This window comes from Vulpes vulpes, chromosome 16 (assembly GCF_048418805.1).
Source record: "Vulpes vulpes isolate BD-2025 chromosome 16, VulVul3, whole genome shotgun sequence".
Taxonomy (NCBI): domain Eukaryota; kingdom Metazoa; phylum Chordata; class Mammalia; order Carnivora; family Canidae; genus Vulpes; species Vulpes vulpes.
The window spans coordinates 212,243-230,116 of record NC_132795.1 but is presented as its reverse complement, the minus strand read 5'-3'; the positions used below and the strand labels follow the sequence as shown (position 1 = coordinate 230,116).

General features: G+C 52.7%; 1 protein-coding gene across 5 annotated transcripts in view; it reads left to right on the top strand.

The window, feature by feature from the left end:
• DLGAP2 (DLG associated protein 2) overlaps positions 1-17,874 on the top strand; it is a 687,758-nt gene that overhangs the window by 559,757 nt on the left and 110,127 nt on the right. For all 5 annotated transcript variants that reach the window (XM_072742322.1, XM_072742318.1, XM_072742319.1 and 2 more), the window contains one exon: positions 16,506-17,575. In XM_072742322.1, the coding sequence (XP_072598423.1) occupies positions 16,506-17,575 (1,070 nt within the window). The remainder of the gene's footprint in view (positions 1-16,505; positions 17,576-17,874) is intronic.

The following is a 17,874-nucleotide window of genomic DNA, read 5'->3' as shown; positions in this document are numbered from 1 at the left end:
CCCCTCGCTGACCTGCTGTGTTCTCTAGTGTTGAGCCTGTCTCTCAGTTGACCTCTCTTGTCTTGTTTTTCCTTTGCTTTTGGTTTTGTTTCTGCATCTATACTTCATTTTTTAAAATTTTATTTATTCATGAGAGACAGACAGAGGGAGAAGCAGGCTCCCTGCGCGGAGCCCGACGCAGGACTCGATCCCGGGACCCCGGGGTCACGCCCTGGGCCGGAGGCGGACGCTCCGCCGCTGAGCCCCCCGGCGCCCTGCATCTATGCTCAGAAAGATCGTATTCATGTAGTTTGCCGGTTATAGTTGTTCGTGAGGTTAACGTTTTTGTGAGGAAAACCTGCTGGCTTTTCCAAGGAAATACTTTTCTTACGTTCAGGATTTACTGAAACGTTAAGGATGTTAGTATTTGGGGTGTTTGTCTGCCTTCTGGGTTTGAACACTGCGGAGCCGAGGACCTGGGGGTTCCAGGGAATCCGCGCGGGAGCGAGGTGTGGGGCCGCAGGGACGGCGACCAGGGCACCAGGAGGGCAGGCCGCTGAGGACGGAGGGGCGGGACGTCCTCCCCTCACAGGGACCCGCGGTGGCCGCGGGCGGGACGGGGCGCCGCCTGCTCGCGTGGACACCCTGGCCTGACCGCGGGCGCCAGGCTGGCCCTATCTCGGGAAAGCTCAAAAGCTAGATCCTCTGAGGACACGGAGGGGAGCGTTCCTTTCTGACTTTGAGATCGCACCCCCGTGGCCGCCGCTTGTGTCGTGAGCATGTGGAGGTGTCACGTCCCCCCACACGCGTGGGAATCACGCCGTAGCTGCCCTCGGGTCGTCCGGGAGCCTGGGGCAGCCTCGGGGCCCCCTCGGGGCTCCCCGCGGCCGTTCTCTCGCCCCGGTAAGGCACAGGGTCCCGGGGACTCCGCTGGACGCGAGACACACGAGCGGGCGAGGGTCACGGGCGACCACCGACCGAGCGGATCCACCGGACCCCGTGTCGCGCAGGCCACACGCCACCGGGACGGGCCTGGGGTGCAGGTGGCTCTCGGGCAGACCGGCGTCCCGTGCAGCTCGCCCCCCGCAGACTCTGCCTCCGGGGAAGCCGAGCACCGGCCCGGTGCGGGAACGCTCCCCTCAAAACGCCGTTCATGCCCACGTGGCCTGTGCTGGGGCAGCCTGCCCTCGGCCAAGCGCTTCAGGGTTTCGTCTAATTTATCTTCGTTTCTCATTTGTATTTAGAAAATCAAATTAAATCCTTATAGGAATGAATATCGGCGTATAAATAAATGAGGAAATAGATTGATTTTCTGACACCACCAGAAAGGACCTCATGCAAAAGCAGTTTCCTGACTTAAGATCATTCTTTGCTCCGAGGGCTGTCCTGTCCGCCCAGGCGCCTGGCTAGGGGTCCAGACCTGCTCGGCGCCAAGGACGGTGCCTGACTGGGTTCTCAGGAGGCCCTGCTAAGCCGCAAACCCCGCCAGGCAGTAAGGTTTTCCACTTCTTACCTGTAACAGCTGATGTTGGTTCGTAATATACCTGCTTGGTTCACAGAAATGTGCAGAAATATTTTGACTTCGATTTTAAAAAGTTGGGGTTTTTTGTTTGTTTGTTTTTAATGAGTAGAAGAGGGAGGGTGTGCGGAAACAACTTTGCTCTCAGGTTTGTAATGAAGAAGTTAAAAAGCTGTCGCTTGAGTTCTGTTCAAATATTTTGAGCACATTCGTGGAATCTAACTTGCCAAGAGGCTCTCTCCGATGGGCGGTGAGTGTTGTCAGCGCGAGGTGTCCTCTCTCCCGCCAACACCGTTGCGGCTCCGGAGCACGTCCTGCGGCGGCGTCTGCCACTTGGGCGCCTCTCCCTGCACCGCGTGCTCTCCAGGTGGTGCGTGCAGTACGCAGGCCTGACCCACCCATTCCTGAATGAGGGATTCTCCCCGAGAAATTTCCCTGCTAGAAGATCCCCAGTTGTTGGTCACCAATGGCGGGAAAATCCCTGCTGGTGTTGCCTGGCCGGCAAGTGGTTTGGTGAGAGAATATGTTGTCCCCAAATGTCCACACTGTTGGCCACTGTACATACCGGCTCACTACTGCCCGCTGGATAGCACGGGGTTATTAAAATGTTTTATTTAAATTCGATTTAGTTGACATATACTGTATTATTAGTGTCAGGGGCAGAGGCCAGTGATCCAACACCCAGTGCTCATCCCATCATGTGCCCTCCTCCATGGCCCCCCCGTGACCTGTCCCCCCACGTCTCCCCTCCAGAGACCCTCAGTTTGTTTCCTAGAGTTCAGCATCTCTCGTGGTTTGTCTCCCTCTCTGTTTTCCTCTTAATTTAGTTCTCCTTCCCTTTCCCCTAGGATCCTCTGTTTTGTTTCTTAAATTGCACATATAAGTGAAACCATTCGATGTTTGTCCTTCTCCGACGGACTGACTTCACTCAGCATCATACCCTCCAGGTCCCTCCACGTGCAAGCAAATGGTGGGTATTTGTCGTTTCTAATGGCTCAGGAATATTCCATTGTATACACAGACCACAGCTTCCATATCCATCATCTTCCGATGGACACCGAGGCTCCTTCCACAGTTTGGCTATTGTGGCCATTGCTGCTAGAAACATCGGGGTGCAGGTGTCCTGGCGTTTCACTGCATCTGAATCTTTGGGGTAAATCCCCAGCAGTGCAATTGCTGGGTCGTAGGGCAGGTCTATTTTTAACTCTTTCAGGAACCTCCACACAGTTCTCCAGAGTGGCTGCACCAGTTCACATTCCCACCAACAGTGTAAGAGGGTTCCCTTTTCTCCACATCCTCTCCAGCATTTGTGGTTTCCTGCCTTGTTAATTTTCCCCATTCTCACTGGTGTGAGGTGGGATCTCATTGTGGTTTTGATTTGTATTTCCCTGATGGCAAGTGATGCGGAGCATTTTCTCATGGGCTTGTTGGCCATGTCTATGTCTTCCTCTGTGAGATTTCTCTTCATGGCTTTTGCCCATTTCATGATTGGATTGTTTGTTTCTTGGGTGTTGAGTTTAAAAAGTTCTTTATAGATCTTGGATACTAGCCCTTTATCTGATATGTCATTAGCGAATGTCTTCTCCCATCTGTAGGTTGACTTTTGGTTTCGTTGACTGTTTCTTTTGCTGTGCAGAAGCTTTTTATCCTGATGAAGTCCCAACAGTTCATTTTTTCTTTTGTTTCCCTCGCCTCTGGAGACATGTCCAGGAAGAATTTGGATAGACGGATTTTATTTTATTTATTTTATTTTTATTTTTTTATTTTTTTATTTTTATTTTTTTATTTTTATTTTTTTATTTTTATTTTTTTAAAGATATTATCTATTTATTCATGAGAGACACAGAGAGATGGAAGCAGAGACACAGGCAGAGGGAGAAGCAGGCTCCATGCAGGGAGCCCGACATGGGACTCGATCCAGGGTCTCCAGGATCACACACTGAGGCTGAAGGCGACACTAAATCGCTGAGCCACTGGGGCTGCCCAGAATAGACGGATTTTAAATTAAAGTGTTTCCACAAGGTTAGAAAGATGAGCTTCTGTTGCCTACAACCTTAAAATTAACTTAATTTTCATTAAACTTCAAATTTATAAAATGAGAAAGACATTGATACTACCTTAAAATTCGCTGTGAGTTTCTACTTTCAAACTATGTTTGCTTATGAAATAATTCTCAAAAAATAAAATATTTTAAAATCAACATTCTTTTACCAAATTCTTATACATGCATTTGGGAATTGGCAACAGGCATTTCTGACAGGTTATAATTTGTTGTCAAAGGGAACTAGAGATAATCATCTAAACCTATAGAAAGGACAAGAGAAAGATGAACTGATTTAAATCATGGAGCCTCTCTGATTTGCATCAAAGGAAATTTAGGAAAAAAGAGATTTGGGAAAGAAATCGTAACTGCTTTTGAGAAGCTAACGATGTATTTCACAAGGCAAATGTCAGAGGACAGAAAGTGCCAGAACTGCCTTTGGTTTCATGAGTGATGGGATTAGGTTTCCAACTAACAGTGATTTTCTTTTGTGCTGCGGAAGCCATTGTGTGTGAGTGATAGACTCAAGATCCGTTTAAAAGCTGTTTATTTGGCCCATAAATAAGAAGTCATTTGGTAATTAAGTGCAATTAAGTTGCAAATGTGCTCACAGTAAATGCTTCACCAAAAATATAATGAAAATTCTGAAAAAGCACTAAAGACTGGGACACCTGAGCCTGGATCTCAGAACTGCTTCGTTCACTTTCACCATCAAAGGCGTCTACATGCAGCTTTCCTTTTAAATTAGAACTTTGATATTCTGTGTGGAGTCCGTGGGAGTAAAAAAAAAAAAAAAAAAAAAAAAAAAGCTACTTGTGTGTCTTACAAATTATGGATCAACCTATTGAGCTGCTGGTCCAAGAGCCAAGTTAAATCCCAGGTGTTCTGTTCTGGGCTGTGTCGTGTGCGATCAACGGTGTGCGTGCTACGCCCTGGGACAAAATAATAGAAGGTTCACAAGATCCCAAATATTCCTGGAGATTGGGATCTGAGTGGATTCAGTCTTCCTTTCAGGCAATGCAGTTTCCACATTGGCCACCGGGTTCCATGCTTCTGTGCCCACGTGGTCTTGTTCTCACGCCCTCTCCCCCGGGCGGGAACGATGCTGCGAGCATCTTCAGTGGCGGCTTAGTGGATGGTGCATGAGGAGGGCCGGGGCACAGGAGCGGAAAACCCTCCCAGGGACGGCAGTAGCCTCCGTAGCGAACTGCAGGGCAGGTCCCCCTGGGACCTGGTCACCCCGCCTGCCGGCCGAGGGGCCCCCCCTCTGCTGCGCCCACACCCACTGCCTCTGAATGTCTGGATTTCAGATTCTCCAAGAAAGAGGATGTCGTTTACTCCGTCCGTGACCAGTGCGCATGGAGTGCGTTCACTTGGCCTCGGCCCGGGGTGGACCAGAAGCCGTCCTACATGCCCCCCGAAGGACGGCCGGGATACAGGGTTCGTGGGGCGGGTAGTGGCACCTGCCCGGGTCGCCAGTGGCTGGGTAGGTGTGCCTGGTGGGCACGCACAGCGTCCGGAGCTCTTGTCCAAGTATGTGTGGTTGGAAGAACATGCCGTGGATTTGGTTTTACTTTAGCGAATTTGGGTTTGTTTTTGTTCTTTTTTAAAGTAAGCGTCATACACTATTCCTTGATGTGATCGTACAAAGAGGTGTCTTTATCGCCGGCAGCCTTGTCCTGCCACCCAGCCTGTGTCCCCCAGTGCCCTGGAGGCGAGAGCTCCCCTGCGAGGCCCGGTCAGCAGGGCACAGCTTCTCACCATCCCCTCAGCAACACGTGGTGGAAGCCACTGTCCCGCGAATCCCTGCAAAGCCTCCTCCTGATTTCCCCGCCGTCCGACTCCTAGTGAGGGATCCCCAAACCCGCAGCTCTCCTGCCACTTGTCTGCCCGGAGGCCTCGTTCGCCCAGAGGTGGAAGCCCCTTCCCCACAGTGGCTCGGCTGCGCCTCCCAGGAGGCGGGCTTCCCCGTGGCTGCGGACCCCAACGTGTGCCCAGGACTGCCCCGGCCCAGCCCTCCCCTGCGACCCGCATCGTGGGCCCCCCTCCCCCAGCACCGCCCACCTGACTCCTCGGCACCTGTCACTGCACCTGTCACTGCCGGCTGGCTGTGGCCCGTCCGCTTGTCCTCGTGGTCTCACGGCCTGCACTCCTGGGGCCGCCCAGCAGGTGCATCGTGTGGTGTGTGGAGTGGGGAGCGGCAGGACTTGGGGTTTAGTGGCAGCTCGAGGCGGGCTGGGAACGCAGACCCGCCACCCGGGAGTGCACTTCAGGGAGGAAGCAGGACGGGGCTGTGCTGACCCTGTGGTGTCCCACAGGCCGCTGCCGCTGGGGCAGAGCAGCCTCCCACCCCCTCCGCGTTCCCAGGAGCGTCTGCAGCCACGGAGCCAGGTCGGTGTCCGCGCCTCCATCCCCCGCTGTGCCTTCGGGAGTGAGAACTACGAGGACTTGGAACTGTTTGTGGATCACACAGTCCTGCCTTTGAAAGTGGCGTGAACCCCACGACTGTGGTGGGTTTCATCTGCTGGGGCCACAATTTCATAGCAGTAGAGGTTTTTGAAAGAACTTCTAAAGAAGAAAAGCACAGAGACGCGGCAGGAAGCCCGACGGCAGAGCGGATTGAAGCGAACGAGGCTCAGTGCTTCACAGGTTGGAAGTGGCGAGGACTTTCCACGGAGCTTCCCTTCAGAGGGCGGCCGGGTGCGGGGACACCTGAGCCATCCCGCCCGGACTTGCCGGACGACATGAGCAGCGCCCAACGCCCGGTGGGACCCACGAGCAGCTTCCCCCCCACCCCGTTTGTCCCATTGAACCCACTGACGCCTTCACTGGGCTGCCAGACACTAGGTAGGACGTCAGGGGAGTGGAGGGGCCTCTCCTGGCAGCAGAGGCCCTCGGAGGCAAGGGAGGGCCGAGAGGGCAGCGCAGTGCCCCCAGGACAGATGGACAACCGAGGCCCCCGAGGTGCTCACGGACCTCGAGCCACAACGGACACAGCGTCTGGACGGCGCCCAGGAGTTGGCCCGTGCGGTGCCTCCCAGGGACGCTGGTGTGGAGCCCGTCTGTTGAGACCTTTGCCTCTGGGGTAGACAAAGGCAGGGCCTCCATGTGTGGGGAGTGCTGAGCTCCCGGGCGCTGTGGGGTCATGTCAGTGGGCGCCTGCCTGCCTGTCCCGCAGCCCCCTCGCTGTCACCGTCAGCTGCACGACATGAACTAGCGTCATCAGGCGGCTGGACGTTAATTCGGGGACTGACGTAGCTCATTTTGTAAGAATGTACAGCCAGCGAGTCACAGACCCATAAGACAGACCCACGGAAGAGAAATCTGATTACACCGTCACATCCAGGAACCTCGAACAACAATGGGGGACGAGGGACGAGCGATGACACATGCCAGTGTCCCCAGGACCTCTGCCTTCAGCCCCACGTCCGCTCTGAGCCTGACAGTGTCGACCACATACGTGGAGCCAGAGGCAGGGGACGTTGAGAAGCAAACCAGCAAGCTCCCTGCTCCCCTAAGTTGTACTACATAGGCCTTTGGCTTTGTACAACACACGAGGGACATTTCTTTAAATAACATTTGAACGTGTTCAAGTCTGTGTTTCTGTTCCCGTCTCCTTCCGGCATCGGTGCCGAGGCATTTGTTTGAACTTTATGGGGGTGTGATGCCCAAACCATACAAGTCACCGGTCAGCACGTACAGTTCAGGGGTTCTCGGCGTATTGCAGGTGCATGCACCCATCGCAGCGCTACGCCCACCTTGGCAGTGACCCTGGTGACCCCTAGCCCCTGACCATCGACACCTGCTGTCTAACCCCAAGGCTTTGCCTACGCTGGCCCCTCCACATAAATGGGGTCATAGAACGTGGGGTCCTGGGTGACTGGCTCCTCTCGCTCCCCGGTGTTTGGAAGGTCCAGCCGAGTGCGCCATGTTCAGGTCCTTGGTTTTTGCTCTCCAGTAACGTTGCACTGAATGCACGTGACGCCCTCCTGTGTGTCCACTCCTGCGTGGTAGACATTGGCTTGCTTGTGCGTTGGGGCTCTTGTGAATAACGCTGCTAAGAACACGCGTGTCCCAGTTTCCGGGTGGACGTATGCTTCAGTGTCTCTCGGGTGTGTACCTCGGGGTGGCATCCCTGGGTCGGAGGTAGCTGTTTAATGTTGGGAGGATCTCCCAGACTGTTTTCCAAAGCAGCTGCACCGTTTCACGTCAGGCCCAGCAGTGTCTGAGGCTCGCCTTCCCGCACGCGCACCCACAGTCACACCCGCCTTGGGTACAGACGTCCTGGTGCGTAGGAAGCCGTGTCTCACTGTGGGTCCAGCTGCATTTCCCCGATGGCTGGAGATGCGGAGCATCTTTTCACAAACTTATTGGCCATTTGTGTGTCTTCTTTGGGGAAATGCCTGTTCAGCTCCTTGGCCCATATTTATTCTGATTATTTTCTTCTCTTTAACAAGTGGGTTGTGAAGTGTTCTTTATATATTCCAGATATAATTTCCTCATCAGATACATATTTACAAGAAACTTTCCCCATTCTGTGGGTTGCTTTCTCACTTTCTTGGTGGTATGCCTAAATGCACAGAAGTTTTTAACTGTAGGTAACCCATTTACCTCTCTTTCCCCCCGTACTTCTGCTGGTGTACCTAAAAGCCACTTCTGATTCACATTAACAAAGGAATATGCACATGTTCTCTTCAAATGCTTTTATACTGGTGTCTCTTACTTTTTAGCTCTTTGCATCCTTTGAGTTCATCTTTGCATATAGTAAAGGTAGGGGTACAACTGCATTTTTTTGCACGTGGATATCTGGTTATCCCAGTACCATTTGTAAGAGACACTATTCATTCGTGGTATTGGCCCTCTTGTCGGAAGTGAACTGGCCATTGGTGTATGAGTTTACGTCCGACCCCCAACTCCATTCCACCAGCCTGTAGGCATATCCCGGTGATAGTGCCACACTGTTTTCATTACTAAAGCTTCATATGAAGTTTTGGAACAGGACTTTAGCATCTTCCAGCTTTGTTCTTCTTTCGCAAATTGTTTTCGCTATTGGGAACTCATTGCACTGCCATACAAGTTTGAGGACTGGTTTTTTCCACTTTTGCAAAAAAATGGCAGAAGGAGTTTTGATAGGCACTTGCTGAGTCTAGAGGTAACTTTGGGTAATATTGAAACCTTAAAAATAATAAGTCCTCTGTCCATGAGCATAGGATCTCTTTCCATTTATCTATGTCTTTAATTTCTTTCACAGTGTTTTCTAGTTTTCAGGGGTAAAAATCTTTCACTTTCTCTGTTAAAAATAATCCTACTTATGTTTTCCTTTAGATATTATTGTAAATAGAATTGCTTTTCCTAGTTCATTTTTTGGTTGTGCATTGCTGAGATATAGAGACACAGCTGATGAGTTGTAACCTGCAACTTCCCTGAATTTGTTTGTTAGCTCAAATAGTCTTGTGCATTCCCTGGGATTTTCTCTATATAGGAATGTGCCATTTGAAAATAGAGATAGGGCAGCCCTGGTGGCTCAGCAGTTTAGCGCTGCCTTCGGCCCAGGGTCTGATCCTGGAGACCTGGGATCGAGTCCCACGTCGGGCTCCCTGCATGGAGCCTGCTTCTCCCTCTGCCTGTGTCTCTGCCTCTCTCTCTGTCATGAATGAATAAATAAAGTCTTTTTACAAATGAAAATAGAGATAGATACTTCTTTTATAATTTGAATGTACTTTATTTCTTTTTCTTATCGAATTGCTCTGGTTAGAACTTGCAGGTAAGTGTTAAAGAGCCCCAGCAAAAGTAGGCAGCCTTGTCTTGTGCTGTGCTCAGAGGAAAGGCTTTCAGTCTTCCACCGCTGAGTGTGATGGTAGCTGGGTTTTGTGTGTGTGTGAGTGTGTGTGTGAGTGTTTTATAAATGCTTTTATTATGCTGAAGAAATTCCCTTGTATTCCCAGTTTTCTGACTGTTCTTATCATGAAAGGGTATTTGAGATTTTTTTTAAGATTTTATTTATTTATTCATGAGAGAGAGAGAGACACAGAGAGAGAGAGGCAGAGACACAGGCAGAGGGAGAAGCAGGCTCCATGCAGGGAGCCCGACGTGGGACTCGATCCCGGGTCTCCAGGATCAGACCCTGAGCCAAAGGCGGCGCTAAACTGCTGAGCCACCCAGGATCCCCTCTCTTTGGTTTGTCAAATGCCTTTTCTGCATCCTCTGAGTTGGTCATATGTTTTTGCCCTTTGTCCTTTTAGTCTGTTGAGATATATTAATTTTTATATGTTGAACCATCTTTGCATTCCCAGGATTAATCCCACTTGGCCATGGTGTATAATTCTTGTAATATGCTACTGGATTAGGTTCGCTGGTATTTTGTTGAGGATTTTTGCACCCATATTTATAAAGGGTATCGGTCTATAATTTTCTTTTCTCATAAGGTCTTTATCTGGCTTCTGTATCAGGCTATGCTGGCGTCATAGTAATGAGCAAGGAAGTGTTCGCACGTCTTCAACTTTTGGAGGAGTTTGAGAAGGATTGGCATTCATTTTTCTTTAAATGTCTGTCAGAACTCACCTGTGAAGCCATCTGGTCCTGGGCTTTTCTATGTTGGGAAGTTTTTGATTCCTGATTCAGCCTCCTTATTGTTATTGGTCTGATCAGATTTTCTGTTTCTTCTGGAAATAATTTTTGTGTTTCCATGAATTCCTCCATTTTATCTTGTCTACAGTTGTCATAGTATCATAATTCTTTTTATGTTATGTCCTCAGTGGTGATTCCCTCACTTTTACTTCTGATTGTAGTCATTTGAATGTTCTTTTCTTTTTCTTTTTGGTCCAGTCAGAGGTTTGCCAATTTTATTGATCTTTTCTTTTGTTTTTCAAGATTTTATTTATTTATTCATGAGAGACACAGGCAGAGGGAGAAGCAGGCTCCCTGCAGGGAACCTGATGCAGGACTCGACCCCAGGTCTCCAGGATCACGCCCTGAGCCGAAGGCAGACGCCCAACCTCTGAGCCACCCAGGCGTCCCTACTGATCTTTTCAAAGAACCAACTTTTGCTTCCATTGATTCCCTTCATCATTGTCATTTATGTCTGCTCTAAGCTTCACCGTCTCCTTCCACCTCTAGCTACACACTTCGTTTTATTTTTTTATCTGTATACATGTTATGATCAGCTTTTAATTTCTACAAAGCAGCCAGTGCGACTTGATAGGGGTTGTGTGGAGTCTGCAGAGCAATTTGGGGAGTGTTTCTCCCCTAACCACACTAAGTCCTCAGTCCATGAATAAGGGGCACCCGTCTCTTTGTCCAGAGCATCACCGACTCCTCCCATCATGTTTCATGGTGGTCAGCATACACATCTTGTAGCCTTTTGTTAAATTTTTGAGGAAACTTTTTGTGGATGGGACATCAGATGGGGTGACCCATGATGGGGCACACCTGTCACAGCTTCACCAGTAAATACAGGAAGAGGTTCACATGGCTACTTCTCATCACATTCACTGGACTATGCATGTGTTGTGAGGTCCCAACAGGATGCAGATGGGACAATGCACATGAGGGCTTAGAAGAGCCAGAGGCTGAACAGGTGCCCCTCAGGGGTAGCAGGAAGGGCAGGTCAGGGGCTGCGTGGGTGTGCGATGGATAAAGGCAGCAGAGAAAGGAACCACGGCAACTCCAGGGACAGAGCAGGGGCTCCCCCGATGCCCCATGGGGCAGAAGAGCCCTTGGGGTTTGACCAGGGTGGGGAAGACACAACATAGCAGAATGCATCTTTTCCAGGAGGCAGCTCCACGGCCCACTTGTGAATTCTGTGCTGTTAGGTGTTGCCTTGTCTAGTTTGCTTTTTACTTTTAGCTTCTACCTTTAGTGAGGATTTTCTTTTTAAGGTGGACCACAGGGCAATGACAAGGACGCAAAGGATCTGCCCCACTGGGCAGATACTCAGATGAAAGCGCAGAATAAGATAAGATGAAGTAAGAGGGGGAGACCAACCATGAAAGATGCTGAGCTCTAGGGAACAAACTGAGGGTCGCTGGAGGGGAGGGGTGAGGAGAGGGGTTCACTGGGGGACGGGCATGAAGGAGGGGTCATGACGGGATTAGCATGGGGTGTTACATGCAATTGATGGATCATTGACCTCTGCCCCTGACACTAATAATACATTGTATGTTAAATAATTGATTTTAAATAAATTTATTCTTTTAAAGATTTTATATTTATTTATTTATTTATTTATTTATTTATTTATTTATTTGAGAGAATGAAAGAGAGAACATGAGCAGGATGAGATGCAGAGGGAGAAGCAGACTTCCCCCGAGCAGGAAGCCTGACCTGGAGCTCGATCCCAGGACCCCGAGATCATGACCTGAGCCGAAGGCAGATGCTTAACCAGCTGAGCCACTCAGGTGCCCCTATTTTAAACATGTTTTTAGAAAAAGTAAAACAAGGATGTTCAAAAACTAAAATAAATTTTAAAAATTTAAAATTTAAAAAAGAAAGTGCAGACAGGGTTAACCTGGGGTAGATGAGCTTCTGGCTGAGGGAGACACCGCTAGTGTCCTCATTGGGGCAGGACCTCAGGGTGCCTGCTGCAGGGGTGAGGACATGGCACCTGTGCCTACACCATCTCTCCCTCCTGTGCCCGGGTGCAGGTGCAATTCCACACCTTCCCAAGAACTGGGGCCTAAGCCTGTTGCCACAGCGTGTGCCCAGCCTGGTTGGCTCAGGCGAGGGCTTGGTGTGCAAGCACCAGTGACGTTTAATGAGAAAGAGCCCATGGGGCCCCACACCCCCTCGTCCCCCAGAGGCAGCAGCTGGTGTCGGCAGCAGGTGGTCGGACCTGCGTACTTGGGTCTGCAGCTCTGAGGCTGCGTGCGTGCATGTGCGGGTCTGTGCGTGTACGACCTCGGTGACCTTCCCCATGCCCTTCCAGCCTGGGCGTCCCCGCAGCGTGCGGACCAGCACCACCTCCCCGCGCACAGCACCTGCACACACAGGCTGCTCCAGACACGTTAGCATAGTTGAAGTTTTCGTGCCCACCCTCAAAACATACTTGTAAGACTGAGGCTGCCAACAGTCTCCTGAAATCCAAGAGTGAAACACACCTTTGCGTTCTAGTTTGAATTTGGGGAGACAGTTAGTGGATAATGAGGATTAGAGCTATTTCCCTTGAAAACAAAAACGGTGTAGTGAGTAGTGGAAATGAGGGCGCTAAGATGCTTTCCATGGAAACTGCAAGCCCCTAAGTATTTGTTCTCTTTTCTGTAGACTTAAAAAAATGACCCTGCAGTCCAAGTCCCTATTACACATTTTAGAATTGCCATTATTTACAGTCCCGTATTTTCTTGTTTGTTGTTATTCATGATATTATTTTTCAGAGACCGTGGATCAGTTTCCATGCAGGGCACTCAGTCCCGTGGGGTAGAAATGAGACCGTGCTCCTGACACGTTGCATAATCAAGTTTAATTCATTTCAGCTAAACTTTTATCTTTTGTACTGTTCTTTTATGTAGCCACATTCATAATGTAGCTTCTAGGCTAAACATTAGGCAGAAATAGGATACGTGAGTAGAGCAATAATGGTCTCGCTTTTTAATATGGAGGAAGATTAGAATTGTATTAAATTACATGTTAATGGAAAAATAAAGCAAAAGATAATAGGATGACAACTTTATGCTGCTGTAAAGTCTAGATTACTGCACATAGTTTTGCTATTTATCAGCTGAATATTGAATTTCCTTTGAAAACTTGCTTTTAATTATATTAAAATATAATATAATCTAAAATATCCCCTCCTAATACATTAAAGTGCTCCAGTCGTAATTCGCTCAGGAGAAAGGAAGGCGCCACGGAGCTCTCATGGGGTAGCCACTCCCGCGAGACAGTGGAGCCGCTCGCATTGGCCAAGTCAGGCTCGCAGTGGAGGCTGTTCATCGTGAGGACATGCAGGAGGTGTCTCTTGAGGCCCTTCGTAGGAGACGCTGCCACCCACGCTCGATGTGCCTTGGTCCCGGGGGGGGGGGGGGGGGTGCTTGCTCCTAACACCTGAGGGATCCGTGAGATTGTAGGACACATCCACACGTGCGCTGGCCTAGACAGGTGGCCGCCCGGAGCCTGCAATGGGGGCCTTTTGAACCCATGTCATGGGCTGGTCATTTGGCAGACGTTTGGCAGGAGATGATGTTTCCTCACGTGGATCAGCAAGGGGGTTGGTCAGAAATAATCTGGGATCTCTTAGGTTTCCTTCCTGCTTCCCACAATAGCCCGGGTGTGGGTTTGGAGTCCGGTGTGGGCAGCCAGGGTGGGTGGCTCTCTGAGGTCTGGCTGTCCCTGACCCCACCCCCCAGGTGGCACCCCTCAGCTGCGGGGATGTCAGTGAAGAGCAAGAAGCGCTCCTGGGGATGGAAGGCAGGTGGGTGGGCTGGTGAACAGGCCTGAACGGAGGGAGGGAGCCAGTAGTCGGGTGGAGGGGGGCAGCACAGGAGCAGGTGCCACACACAGGCCTCGTGGAAGTCTCCCCTGCAGCCTGCCTGGAACCCCAGCCAGGGGGCGATGCACAGTGGGGTCTTGCGGAGCAAATGTCGCCTGGGAAGGAGCCACAGAGCAATTATTGGGAAGAGGGGTGGTTCCACTTGGTTAAAGCAGCATGCTTCAGGGGATGTGTGAAGCAGGGGCTGGAGGCAGGGCCTGGCCGGCCCACCGTCAGCACGTGGTTTCCCACGTGTGCTCCAGGCTGGCACGCAGTCATCACCGAGCTAGCCTTCCCGGGGACAGCCGTGGACACAGGCTGAGGGATGCGGGCTCAGCAGTGGGCTGGCAGGCCTCGGAGCAGGGAGGACCTGGCTGCGGTGTGTGTGCGGGAAGCGGGAAGGTGGGGAGGAATGTGGCTGCTGTGGCTATGACAGCTGACGTAGGCGCAGACACAGGGTCTGAGCCAGGGCAGGGGTCTGGAATGCAGGGCCGTGGGCAGAGTAGGTGGGAGCAAGTGCAGGGCCCAGGAGGGCATAGCCAGGCGCAGCGCCAGCAGGTCTGCCTCGGTGCTCCCCAGCACCTGCCAGCCCTTCCAGGACAGTGAGGGGAGGGTGCTTGGCCACCCAGGGTCCAGTGTCCTGACTCAGCAGACTCAGGGGTCCTTGTGGGAAGGTGGTGTGGACTCTGGAGAGGGACGCAGCCCCGGTGCAGCAGGGAGCGAGCTGGCCTCCATTCTCCAGGAACAGAGTGTGGTCTGTGCGCTTCCAGCCAGACGAGCGCGCCGGGGCCCTGAGACCTCGCTGGGCTCTTTCCTGGGTGCTCATTGTCGTGGTCCTACCTGTTTCCTATGGGAGTCAGCTTCCACGTCTGTGTTCTGCGTATATTATAAGCATATTATCGGTGTATGTGCGCATCACAGGGACCTATGCCTTATCTATACGTGCTCCAGAGGCACCTCACTACTGCGGGAGAGGCTGTGCTTCCTGCAGGTGTTACCTGCACGTCACACACCTCCCCAACGACGGACACGTCGTCTATATCAGCGTCTATATTTCCTGCCTAGATAATGTGCACATTCTATGCTATCAGTGTATATCACATGTGGGCACGTGCATCTCACACGCATGCTACACGGGCGTGTTAAATACTGCAGCAGAGTCTGTATCTCTTGCATACATCACGTAGCGTGTACACCGCACACACGTTCTATAGGGCAGATTCATTGTTCATGCACATTATCAACAGCAGGGCTGGTATTTCCCGTGCAGGTCGTATGCATATCGTCCACGTACCTCACACGTTATACACGTACGCACTCGTCATACATACATATGCGTGTTACTATATAGAGTCTCAGAATCTCTATCTCCCATCTGTGTGACACGTACGTTACCTACCAGATACGCACACGCGTGTGTCATACTGGAATGGAGTCTCTGTCCCCCACATCTGTTTGGCGACCTTGAGAAGCAAGCTCTGAACTGGGTCCGAACTAGAAACATGAGGTCAGCGGGACGTAGGGGTGAAGCCGGAGGCTTCTGTAAGGAATCCTGGAGCCCAATCACTTGGGTTTAATAAACCCAGAACTTGGCAAATGCTGACCCAAGACCGTGTAAAGGGATGACGGGTGCCTAATAGCAGCACAGACAGTGAGGAAGACCTGCAGGTGTGACCCCCTGGAGGCCTGCGGGTGGCTTTGCCGGGGTCTGGTCTCCCCCTGGCACATGCGGAGCAAACAGGAGCTCGAGGAGTGTGGCTGGCCCATCCGACCGCCCCTGGAGTCACATGGCACGTGCGGGCAGGACTGGGGCCCGCGCCGTTGTGAGCCCGTGTCCGGGTGTCACGCTCAGCCGCCTCCCTAACAGGATCCCCGGCGCCCGGGCGAGAGCGACACGGTCGTGCACCTCATGTAATCGAACCCGTGTTTCTTACAGTTCAAAACCAAGTATTGGTAACGAAAGGTCGGGACACCCTGGTTTTGTCTTGGTTTTGACACAGAGGGTGGCCTCGGGAAACCACGTCTTCTCACCCCTGCGTGGCGGGCACGGGGGTGGCGGCAGACCCCCGGGTTAATGCCCTAAAGCCTCCCACGTAGCCCGTCAGCTTACGGAGGGACGTCGCTCCGGGCACCGGAGATGTTCCTTATAAGCTCCTTACGCCGAACCGCGATACTCTAACCCGACTGAATTGTAAGTCGTTTCCCCCCAAATTCCGTGTCAGTCCCATACCACGGAGCCTTGCCGTCCAGCGGTGATGAATCTGCTGGACATCAGGTATTTATAGTCGAAGAGCAACGTGCGCGAGTGTCACCGTCCACGCTTCCTAACGGCCTCATACTGTGAGCCGTCGTGTGGGGCGTATTTGTACGTATGATGATTACTGGGTCCCTGTGCCCGGAAACGACCCTGACTGCTGGTTAAATATTCCCGCGTGGGGCGTCCGCAGAGGTGGGGTCTGGTTGGCATCCGCACGCAGCTCACGTGGCGTTCTGTGCTCTCTCAACAGACCAGCAGTACTCATGGTCCCCGACGCAGCACATCAGCGAAGGCAGATACTCCCCCGCTCCTAGGAACATGAAGGGGTTGCCCGGGGGCCGGGCGCAGGCGCAGCTGTGTTCGGGTCACACCTGCGGCTTGGCGGCCCCGGAAGACTGCGAGCACTCGCACGAGCACCTGCATCATGGGCAGGAGGCGAGGCAGCCCTACCTGCTCAGCCCTGTGGAGAGCTGCCCCATGGACCACCACCGCTGCTCCCCCGGGAGCTCCGTCCACTCCGAGTGCATGATGATGCCCGTGGTGCTGGGCGACCACATGTCCAGTAGCACCTTCCCCAGGATGCACTACAGCTCCCACTACGACACGAGAGACGACTGCGCCGTGTCTCATGCCAGCACCCGGGTCAACCGCATCCCGGCCAACCTCCTGGACCAGTTTGAGAAGCAGCTGCCCCTGCACCGGGACGGGTTCCACACGCTGCAGTACCAGAGGACCTCCACGGCCGCCGAGCAGCGCAGCGAGAGCCCGGGCAGGATACGGCACCTCGTCCACTCCGTCCAAAAACTCTTCACCAAGTCCCACTCCCTGGAGGGCTCTTCCAAGAGCAACGTCAATGGGACCAAGGGCGACGGTCGGGTGGAGGACCACCACCACGGCCACCACTCTAAACACGGCAAACGGAGTAAAAGCAAGGAGCGGAAGCCAGAGAGCAAGCACAGAGCGGGCACGAGCAGCTGGTGGAGCTCCGACGACAACCTGGACAGTGACAGCACCTGCCGCACGTCCAGCGTGGCCAACAGGCACCACGTGGACCACGTCTCCCACTGCTACCCCGAGGTGCTCCCGGGCCCCTTCGGGGATCTGTCCCTGAAGACGTCCAAGAGCAATAGTGACGTCAAGTGCTCGGCCTGCGAGGGCTTGACCATGACGCCCGACACCAAGTACATGAAGCGGAGCTCCTGGTCCACGCTCACCGTGAGCCAGGCGAAGGAGGCCTACCGCAAGAGCTCCCTCAACTTAGACAAGCCGCTGGTCCGCCAGGAGGTCAAGCCGTCCTTGAGGCCGTGCCACTACCTGCAGGTAAGCGGTCTCGGGCTCGGCTGCCACTTCCCCACGGGGCTGGCCACACGCTGTCTGGCCCCCTGAGGGCCTCTGAGCACCCCCTGCTCCCGCCGTCATCCACGGCCCTGCCACGGCCGTTCCCGGAGGGGCTGGGGGCTGGGGGCTGGGGCGCAGCCACGGGGCCGGGGGTGGCCGCGGCCCGGGGGACCGCTCAGACATACCGGGGAGGGGAGGCTCTAAGCCCAGATCTGAGGTCGCGTGAACAGTGTGTGTGGCTGTGGAGGGGGCACCTGCCCTCTGGGGGGGGGCTCCACGAC